We start from the raw sequence: 10,563 nt of genomic DNA, 5'->3' as shown, positions 1-10,563 counted from the left end.
CATTATTAGTCCAGAACAAAAGTCTTAAGTTATTAGACAGTTGCTCAATTCAGTTCTGGGTCCATGCATGTTTTTAGAGAAGAGATTAAGAGATGCTACAACTGGGAACGGAACTGGAATGAGGAGCTCCACCCTCTCTCTTTGCAAGTTGCGGGCCTTCCTCCCATTCCGAAATTCTAAAGATGCTAACACCTGCGAAATTGCGATTTGTCCAAATAACCAGTGACGAAAAACACAAAACACTGGAACTACTGCTGCTAGTTAGCCCACGCATCCCATTCCTTCGTGACGGATTCTACGGTACCAGTTGTTTACGTAGATCTGTCCATGAGAGATTAGGTTTTCAGTGCTTCAGACGAGCACCTCTCCTCATGTCAGCTTTTACATGAATAAAAGGCTCTTCCTCTATTACTCCCTCCCTCCCTCTCCCTCTCTCATGCCCACCCACACAGAGCCTGTCAGATCCACACGAGGATGGAAGGAGGAGTTGGGAGGGAGGTGAAGCATGACACGTGAAAATGGAAAAACATTTATTTTGGCACTGCATTGACAGCTCTTTATCACTCTTTTTCTCTCTCACTAAATCAATCTCTCTATCCATTTACAGTATCTTCAGCTCTTATTCTCTCACTTTCTCTCTCTCTGAAGATGAAGTCCTTTGTAGTTTTGGACACAGTTGAAAGAATACTTCTGTCATTTGATTGAAATGGAGTAATTACCATCTTTTCTCCAACAGACAATTGCTATTTGTTTGATCAACTTTTTCTGAAGCCACGGCGAAGATATGTCATGGTGATTATTGACTGAACCTCCTTGAACTTTCCAGTATGTAACAAGAGTGGTAAAAATTATGCTCCTGAACAGAGCTGTCATTCATGTGGTGCAGATGATACAGTTGATGTCGGAGGTTTACATACACTTTAAACAAATACATAAACTCAGTTTTTCACAATTCCTGACATTTAATCCTAGTAAAAATTCCCTGTTTTATGTCAGTTAGGATCAATACTTTATTTTAAGAATGTGAAATGTCAGAATAATAGTAGAGATAATGATTTATTTCACCTTTTATTTCTTTCAGCACATTCACAGTGGGTCAGAAGTTTACATACACTCAATTAGTATTTGGTAGCATTGCCTTTAAATTGTTTAACTTGGGTCAAACATTTCGGGTAGCCTTCCGCAAGCGTCCCACTATAAGTTGGGTGAATTTTGGCCCATTCCTCCTGACTGAGCTGGTGTAACTGAGTCAGGTTTGTAGGCATCTTTGCTCACACATGCTTTTCAGTTCTGCCCATACATTTTCTATGGGATTGAGGTCAGGGCTTTGTGATGGCCACTCCAATACCTTGACTTTGTTGTCCTTAAGCCATTTTGCCACAAGTTTGGAAGTTTGCTTGGGGTCATTGTCCATTTGGAAGACCCATTTGCGACAAAGCTTTAACTTCCTGACTGATGTCTTGAGATGTTGCTTAAATATGTCCAGATAATTTTCATTCCTCATGATGCTATCTATTTTGTGAAGTTCAGCAAAGCACCCCCACAACATGATGCTGCCAACCCCGTGCTTCACGGTTGGGATGGTGTTCTTCGGCTTGCAAGCCTACCCCTTTTTCCGCCAAACATAACGATCAAATCAAATCAAATGTATTTATAAAGCCCGTCTTACATCAGCTGATATCTCAAAGTGTTGTACAGAAACCCAGCCTAAAACCCCAAATAGCAAGCAGTGCAGGTCTAGAAGCACGGTGGCTAGGAAAAATTCCATTGTAAGGCCAGAACCTAGAAAGAAACCTAGAGAGGAAACAGGCTATGAGATGTGGCCAGTCATCTTCCGGCTGTGCCGGGTGGAGATTATAACAGAACATGGCCAAGATGTTCAAATGTTCATAGATGACCAGCAGGGTCAAATAATAATAATCACAGTGGATGTTGAGGGTGCAACAGGTCAGCACCTCACAAGTAAATGTCAGTTGGATTTTCATAGCCGATCATTCAAAGTATCATTATGGCCAAACAGTTCTATTTGTGTTTCATCAGACCAGAGGACATTTCTCCAAAACGTAGGATCTTTGTCCCCATGTGCAGTAGCAAACCGTAGTCTGGATTTTTTATGGCAGTTTTGGAGCAGTGGCATCTTTCTTGCTGAGCGGCCTTTCAGGTTATGTCGATATAGGACTAGTTTTACTGTGGATATGGATACTTTTGTACCTGTTTCCTCCAGCATCTTCACAAGGTCCTTTGTTGTTGTTCTGTTATTGATTTGCACTTTTCATACCAGAGTACGTTCATCTCTAGTAGACAGAACGCGTCTCCTTCCTGAGTGGTATGATGGCTGCGTGGTCCCATGGTGTTTATACTTGCGTACTATTGTTTGTACAGATGAACATGGTACCTTCAGGCATTTGTAAATTGCTCCCAAGGATGAACCAGACTTGTGGAGGTCTACAATTTTTATTCTTAGGTCTTGGCTGATTTCTTTGGATTTTCCCATGATGTCAAGCAAAGCGGCACTGAGTTTGAAGGTAGGCTTTGAAATACATCCACAGTACACCTCCAATTGGCTCAAATGATGTCAATTAGCCTATCAGAAGCTTCTACAGCATTGACAAAATTTTCTGGAATTTTCCAAGCTGTTTAAAGGCACAGTCAACTTAGTGTATGTAAACTTCTGGCCCACTGGAATTGTGATACAGTGAATTATTAGTGAAATAATCTCTCTGTAAACAATTGTTGGAAAAATTACTTGTGTCATGCACAAAGTAGATGTCCTAACCGACTTTTCAAAACTATAGTTTGTTAACAAGTAATTTGTGGAGTGGTTGAAAAACAAGTTTTAATGACTCCAACCTAAGTGTTTGTAATCTTCCGACTTCAACTGTATGTGCTCATCTTCATTATCATTGCACATAATGGATATTATCTTTGATTGACTGTGACTGATAGACAAGCCTCCGTTTTTTCTCTAGAAAGCAGAACTGAACACAAGCCAGCGAGCAAAGCGAGAGACCTTCCCTCCCCCCGAATCCCCCCACCCCCTAATATGTTGCCTAGGCAGATCAGAGGAGTGTGTTGATGACTAACCACTCGGTACAGTGAGAGTGTGTTACGTCAACAAAAAAAACACTCCCTCCAGGTCTCTCCCTCTCTCTCCACTCAGCCTCCATACAGTGGTGATGTAAGTAGTGCACTGCCTGCCTTCCTCAGGCCAGGCCAGGGGCTAGCAGCTACACCAGCTTTACCTAGTCCCTTAGAGGAATCAGCAGCGTCCATTTTAGAGAGAGATAAACAACACACCACAGTACCTCATGCACTCTGACTCACTCACCGGCTCTCCCTCAAAGCACAGAGAGGGAGACTAGTTAAGTCATTGTCCTTTCATGGCTTTAGTTATCTCATTTGGTTTTGTGTGTGTTTTGTAAGAGGTTCTGAGAAGCTGTTTTAGTTATCTGTTAGATTCCAAGTGTGTGTGTCTCTGTACAATATTCATGAGTAATTGCTTGTAACAAATTGCTTAAAATGTTTTAATATATCTGCCATAGCCCTGATGTATGCCACTGGGAAATCTGAGCCCTCAGCCTGTAGTCTAGAATACTAATTATTATATCTCTCTATTTCTCTCATGCTCTCTTCACTTTCTCTTGTTCCCTCTCCCTCTCTTGCGCTCTCTCGCACGCTCCCCTTTTCCCTCTCTCACTCCCCCCTCTCTCTCGCTCTACCTCTCTCTCTCTCCCTCTCTTTCACTCTCTCTCTCTCTCCCCTTCTCCTTTCTCTCACACTCTCTGCTAAAAGAAGACTGGTGTCCACTCTAAGAGTCCCAGTGAGGAGCATGTGGTGAGGGCCATGTCTCTGGAGATGGATAAGAGTGTCACTAAGTTGATGTACGACTTCCAGAGGAATTCTACTTCTGACGACGACTCAGGCTGCGCGCTGGAGGAATACGCCTGGGTGCCCCCTGGCCTCAGCCCTGAACAGGTACACTACCCACCTCTCTGTTACCCACTCTTTTGTACCCCTTTTTTCCCCTTCTCTTACACTGCTGACTACACCCCTCGGTCTCAGCCCTGAACAGGTGCACAACCCAATTCTGACCTCTCTGTTACCTCTTTAACCCAACTACCCACGGTAAACGAGCAACAGAACTGATGGTTAATTAATTTTCAATCCCCTCGATCATGCGCTGAGTGCCACGTGTGGTTTGAGGAGAGAAGAATAGAGGAGAAAAAGACAGAAACCATGACCAAACTGAAGATGAGCTGGAGGATAATCTGTGGAATGCATTGTCTGAAAGACATGAAAATATGAAAGTAATGAAATTATGGTTGTATTTTGTATTTTGGGGGCAGCAGGTAGCCTAGTGGTTAGAGCATTTGGCCAGTAACCGAAAGGTTGCTGTATCGAAACCCACGAGCTGACAAGGTAAAAATATGTTGTTCTGCTCCTGAACAAGGTAGTTAACCCACTGTTCCCGGATAGACCGTCATTGTAAATAAGAATTTGTTCTTAACTGACTTGCCTGGTTAAATAAAGGTAAAAAAAAAAAAAAAAAAAAAAGATTTCAGTGGTCTTTAATTCTTTGTTACTTTTATATATATATATTTTTTTTAATTAAATTAAAACTGCATTGTTGGTTAAGGGCTTGTAAGTAAGCATTTCACTGTAAGGTCTACACCTGTTGTATTTGGCGGTGTGACAAATAGCATTTGATTTGATTGAAAATACTCAGCTTAGATCATTTTTTATTATAACATGTATTCTAAATGTACACCAGTCAGGTTTCAGACCTGGTCATAGCACCATCTATGCTACTTCTTTGGACCTGTCTAAAGCATTCAACACAGTAGAACACTCATTACTTATTCAGAGGCTTTCATCAATTGGTCTGAACCAGGCAACATGTAGATGGTTTGAAAAAAAATGTAAGGACAGAACACATAACAAAGGGTGTCCCACAGGGATCGGTTCTTGGTACGGTTCTTTTCACTATTTACATGAAAGGGGAAAGGGGGATACCTAGTCAGTTGTACAACTGAATGCCTTCAACTGAAATGTGTCTTCCGCATTTAACCCCTCTGAATCAGAGAGGTGTGGTGGGCTGCCTTAATCGACATCAACGTCTTCGGCGCCCGGGGAACAGTGGGTTAACTGCCTTGTTAAGGGGCAGAAAAACAGATCTTTACCTTGTCAACTTGGGGATTCGATCCAGCAACCTTTCAAACAATATTGGTTTACTGTATCTGTAATAATTCAAACTTTCATCTGTATGCAGATGACACTGTGGTGTATGCTATTGCCCCCACAGCTGACCAGGCTCTGTCAGAGCTTCAATTATTGTAATTGTTTCAAATCCCTTCCTGTTGAACGTGGAACCAGGGAGAGCTTGGTTTGTTGTTTTGGATAGTTTGTTGTTTTGAAAGTGTATTGGAAAGTTTCTTAGTAGCTGGATAACTTTTGAGTTTGGATCATGTGATGCAGTTAGCATCAGTAGCTGGGACTGCTACTCTCTGTCCAATGATCCTGCCGACCAAGGCCGGGTCTGAGGACCTATTTGGCATAGCATGATAGGCTAGCTAGCTGCCTTTCATGCTAGCAGCCTGTGACTGGAGCCCGTGACTGCAGCCCACAACGCGGTTAGCCATTGTGGCTGGGACCGCGGATTGTCCGGGTTTGTGGCTGTCTAGATCCCTGCTATTTGTTGTTGTTTTCAATCTTCCTTGTGACCTGCCCTGTCTGGAACTGCGAGGAGTACATGGTTTATAGCTACCATGACAAATACCAAAGCCGGCGGGAGTACCGTTGAGGACAGTGGTGTTTCTCTATCACAGTTGAAGGATCTTTTAAACAAACACAAAGAGTTCTGTAAGCAGAAAATAGCTTCAAGTGTTTTGTCCAAATACTGGTGGATTCAACTAATAAAAGAATGGACGACCTGACCAGAGAGGTCCAGGATCTGAAGAACAGCTTGCAGTTCTCCCAGGGTCAGGAAAACGGCAAGATGACAGCAATCTGTAAGTCATTGAGAGAGGACATCAGTTCTGTGTGTGAATCCATGATAAATAACAATGATGGAGGAATCAAATCTCGAGCGACAATCAAGCCGCAACAACAAGGTTGTGGACGGAATTGCAGAATCTCCACATGAGACCTGAACGTAGTCCGAGGACAAAGTGAGGGAAATAATCTCTGAGAAATTGAAGATGGACCACAGGAAGATTGAGGTGGAGCGCGCCCATAGGGCTGGAAAAACCAGGCCGATAGTGGTAAAGTTCCTGAGGTTCAAGGACAAGGTAGCTGTTCTGGTAATAGCCAAGAACTTGAGTGGAACATATATCTTCCTCAACAAGGACTATCGTGAAGCTGTGCACCAAAAGAGGAAATAACTTATCCCTGCCATGAAAGCTGCCAGAGCACGTGGGGACATTACTTACATCCACTATGACAGGCTCATTGTCCACTCTCCCTCCCAGAAGCCTGGAAGGGATGAGAGCCAAACCTATGGGTTCGTAGCTTCAACCCCGCAGCACACACACACACACACCAATTGATTAATGGACTGCTGAATGTATATATTTTTCTATTACTTTTCCATATTATCTCTATCTCTGATAAGCTACCCAAGGAAAGGGCTGAAAATAGCCCATATTAATATAGGTAGCCTTAGAAATAAGGTTCATGAAATCAATAACTTGCTAACATCAGATAACATATATTCGCCATTTCTGAGAGTCACTTAGATAATTCATTTGATGATACAGCAGTAGCAATACAAGGATATAACATCTATAGAAGAGACCGACATGCTTATGGGGGAGGTGCTGCTGTGTAAATTCAGATCCATATCCCTGTAATGCTTAGAGAAGATCTTATGTCAAGTGTTATTGAATTGTTGTGGTTGCAGGTTCACTTGGCACATGTAAAGCCTTTTCTTTTGGGGTGTCGCTATAGGCCACCAAGTGCTTACAGTCAGTATCTAGATAATATGTGTGACATGCTTGATGAATGAATGAATGAAAATCGCCAGTTGGCAACCTTATGGGATTAATTGACACAAATAAACAATCACTGTTGTAATCAAATCACATCAAATTGTATTTGTCACCGCCGAATACAACAGGTACCTTACAGTGAAATGCTTACTTACAAGACCTTTAAACCAACAATGCAGTTCTAAGAAAAAAAGTGTTTAGAAAGTATTTACTAAAATAAACTGAAGTAAAACATTTTTTTTAAGTAAAGTATAGGTAGAGGTAAAGGTACTATGCATGGATAATAAACAGAGATTAGCAGCAGCGTAAAAATGGGGGTGGGGGGGCAATGCAAATAGTCCAGGTAGCCATTAGATTAGCTGTTCAGCAGTCTTATGGTTTGGGGGTAGAAGCTGTTAAGAAGCCTTCTGGACCTATACTTGGCACTCCAGTACCGCTTGCCTTGCGGTAGAAGAGAGATCAGTCTATGACTAGGGTGAATGGAGTTTTTGCTCGCACACGCTTTTTCAGTTCTGCCCACACATTGTCTATAGGATTGAGGTCAGGGCTTTGTGATGGCCACTCCAATACCTTGACTTTGTTGTCCTTACGCCATTTTGCCAAAACGTTGGAAGTATGCTTGGGGTCATTGTCCATTTGGAAGACCCATTTGCTGTAAGGGGTGCGTAACTGGTGGCAGGGAAGTCAGACGCAGGAGAGCAGAACTAGGTAATAGCCGGAGCAGTTTAATGGCAAAACCAAAGGCATCAAAAATAACAACACATGGGTACAAAACCCGTCGCGCACCAGTCAAGATGTGCACAAGCACTTACAACAAACAAACACGCACAAAGACATGGGGGAAACAGAGGGCTAAATACACAACACATAATGAGGGAAATGAAACCAGGTGTGTGGGAAAACAAGACAACACAAATGGAAAATGAAAAATGGATCAGCGATGGCTAGAAGACCGGCGACGTCGACCGCCAAATACCGCCGGAACAAGGAGAGGCATCGACTTTGACAGAAGTCGTGACAAGTATATCATGAGTAAGTATATAATTTGTATCTACTGAACAAAAATATAAATGCTTTATGCAACAATTTCAAAGATTTTACTGAGTTACCGTTCATAGGAAATCAGTCTATTAAAGTAAATTCATTAGGCCCTAATTTATGGATTTCACATGACTGGGAATACAGAAATGCATATATTGTTCACAGATGCCTTAAAAAAAGGAAGGAATCAGAAAATCAGTCAGTATCTCCTTCACATAGAGTTTTTCAGACTGTTGATTGTGGCCTGTGGAATATTGTCCCACTCCTCTTCAATGGCTGTGCGAAGTTGCTGGATGTTGACGGGAACTGGAACATGCAGTTGTACACGTCAATCCACAGCATCCCAAACATGCTCAATGGGTGAGAATGCAGGCCATGGACGAACTGGGACATTTACAGCTTGCAGGGATTGTGTACAGATCCTTGCGACATGGGGCCGTGCAATATCATACTGAAACATGAGGTGATGGCGGCGGATAAATGGCACGACAATGGGCCTCAGGATATCGTCAAGGTATCTCTGTGCATTCAAAATGCAGTTGTGTTTGTTGTCCGAAGCTTATGCCTGCCCATACCATAACCCCACCGCCAACATGGGGCACTCTGTTCACAATGTTGACATTGGTAAGCAGCTTGCCCACACAACGCCATACTGCCACGCTGTCTACCATCTGCCAGAAAAGGTTGAAACCGGGATTCATCCATGTAGAGCACACTTCTCCAGCATGCCAGTTGCCATCGAAGGTGAGTATTTGCACACTAAAGTTGTTTAGGACGCCGAACTGCAGTCAGGTCAAGACCCTGGTGAGGATGACGAGCATGCAGATGAGCTTCCCTGAGATGGTTTCTGACAGTTTGTGCAAATGTTCTTGGGTTGTGAAAACCCACAGTTTCATCAGCTTTCCAGGTGGCTGGTCTCAGACAATCCCGAAGGTAAAGAAGCTGGATGTGGAGGTCCTGGGCTGGCGTGGTTACACATGGTATGCAGTTTTGAGGCTGGTTGAACGTGGTGCCAAATTCTCTGGCAACAGCTCTGGTGGACATTCCTGCAGTCAGCATGCCAATCTGTGGCATTGTGTTGTGTGACAAAACTGCACATTTTAGAGTGGCCTTTTATTGTCCACAGCTTCAATTCTGTTGTTTTTGTCACACCCTGACCTTAGAGAGCTTTTTATGTCTCTATTTTGGTTTGGTCAGGGTGTGATTTGGGTGGGCATTCTATGTTCTTTTTCTATGTTTTTGTATTTCTTTGTTTTGGCCGGGTATGGTTCTCAATCAGGGACAGCTGTCTATCGTTGTCTCTGATTGGGAACCATACTTAGGTAGCTTTTTCCCACATGGTTTTTGTGGGTAGTTATTTTCTGTTTAGTGTTTTGCACCTGACAGGACTGGTTCGGTTTCGGTTATTCCCTTTGTTATTTTGTTATAGTGTTCAGTTTCAATAAAAAGCATGAACACTTACCACGCTGCGCTTTGGTCCGATTCCTCTTCTTCAGACGACGAAAACCGTTACAGTTTCTCTATGAAGTATTGTAATTCTGGGAGTGAAATACAAATGAAAATCTATAACCAGGAATAATAAAACTGAGAAACAGAATTTGGAAAAATATAAAACAGAATTTGGGGGAGAAATCATAGATTTTATAGGGCCCCCCCTTACAGTTGTTTATTAACCATTATTAACCAGGTATATTGACAGAAACATAGTACACTACTTTCTCTTGTAAACTAAAGACCTGGGGTGGAGAGGAGAAGAGAAGGACGTACCTATTTGAAAGCTGGAAAAAATTACTAGCTCGTAACATTTTTTTAAGTAGCTCTCATTCTAGGAACGGTTGGAGACCCCTGCTCTAGGGCAATTCAGGTGGATGTTAGAGGGCGGAAGAATGTGTTTTGTTTTTCATGTTTTGTGTTTGCTTCCCATGTATTGTGTAATTGATGTGTACAGTATATACTGTAGCTATGTATAGTGTAAATGTTGTTTATTGATGTGTTCATGCAGGGCTCATATGCAAAAGAGGCCGTGGTCTCAGCATGAATCCCTGGTTAAATAATGGTTCATTCAAATCATTTCATTTTATGCTGTTTGTTGCATTGCAATGTTTTTATTCGATCAGGAACAAAATTGGAACAAACTAAAGCGTAAACTTCCTGCACAGAGAGAAAATAGCACAGACATAAGCATTCCTTGTGCTTTCCATGAACGGGAGCTGTCCAGATGATGGAGAAATTAGTTCTGTGTTTGTTCTCAGGTCAATCAGGCTGAAGTTAAAACTCCTGTCTCCACAGTAAAGTGCTGTACCTCCCGCCCTTGCTCGCTCGCTCCCGAGGCTCTATTAATAGACGACAGGCATTGCTGATGATAGTTATTTTCTCTAGTCAGCCATCTTGACAGGATGCTGATGGAAGCTGTGGCCTTTCTCTGAACCGACAGGAGATTAATGAAATCAAGACAACTTAGTTTGGCGTCTACTGTTGCCTAAGTGATTGTTTTCTACAGGATTGGAGAGCCTTAGTGTTTTGGTGCAAAATGAAA

At 42.5% G+C, this 10,563-nt stretch overlaps 1 protein-coding gene across 1 annotated transcript in view; it reads left to right on the top strand.

Moving 5' to 3' along the window:
• Positions 1-3,822: 3,822 nt before the first annotated feature.
• LOC120058758 (prickle-like protein 2) overlaps positions 3,823-10,563 on the top strand; it is a 28,733-nt gene continuing 21,992 nt past the window's right edge. The window contains exon 1 of the mRNA XM_039007495.1: positions 3,823-3,975. Within this exon, the coding sequence (XP_038863423.1) occupies positions 3,844-3,975 (132 nt within the window). The 5' untranslated portion in view covers positions 3,823-3,843. The remainder of the gene's footprint in view (positions 3,976-10,563) is intronic.

The sequence above is a fragment of the Salvelinus namaycush genome, chromosome 14 (genome assembly GCF_016432855.1).
Source record: "Salvelinus namaycush isolate Seneca chromosome 14, SaNama_1.0, whole genome shotgun sequence".
In the NCBI taxonomy this organism is placed as follows: domain Eukaryota; kingdom Metazoa; phylum Chordata; class Actinopteri; order Salmoniformes; family Salmonidae; genus Salvelinus; species Salvelinus namaycush.
Note: the sequence above shows the minus strand (reverse complement) of the source record. Positions and strands in the feature narration are given on the sequence as shown.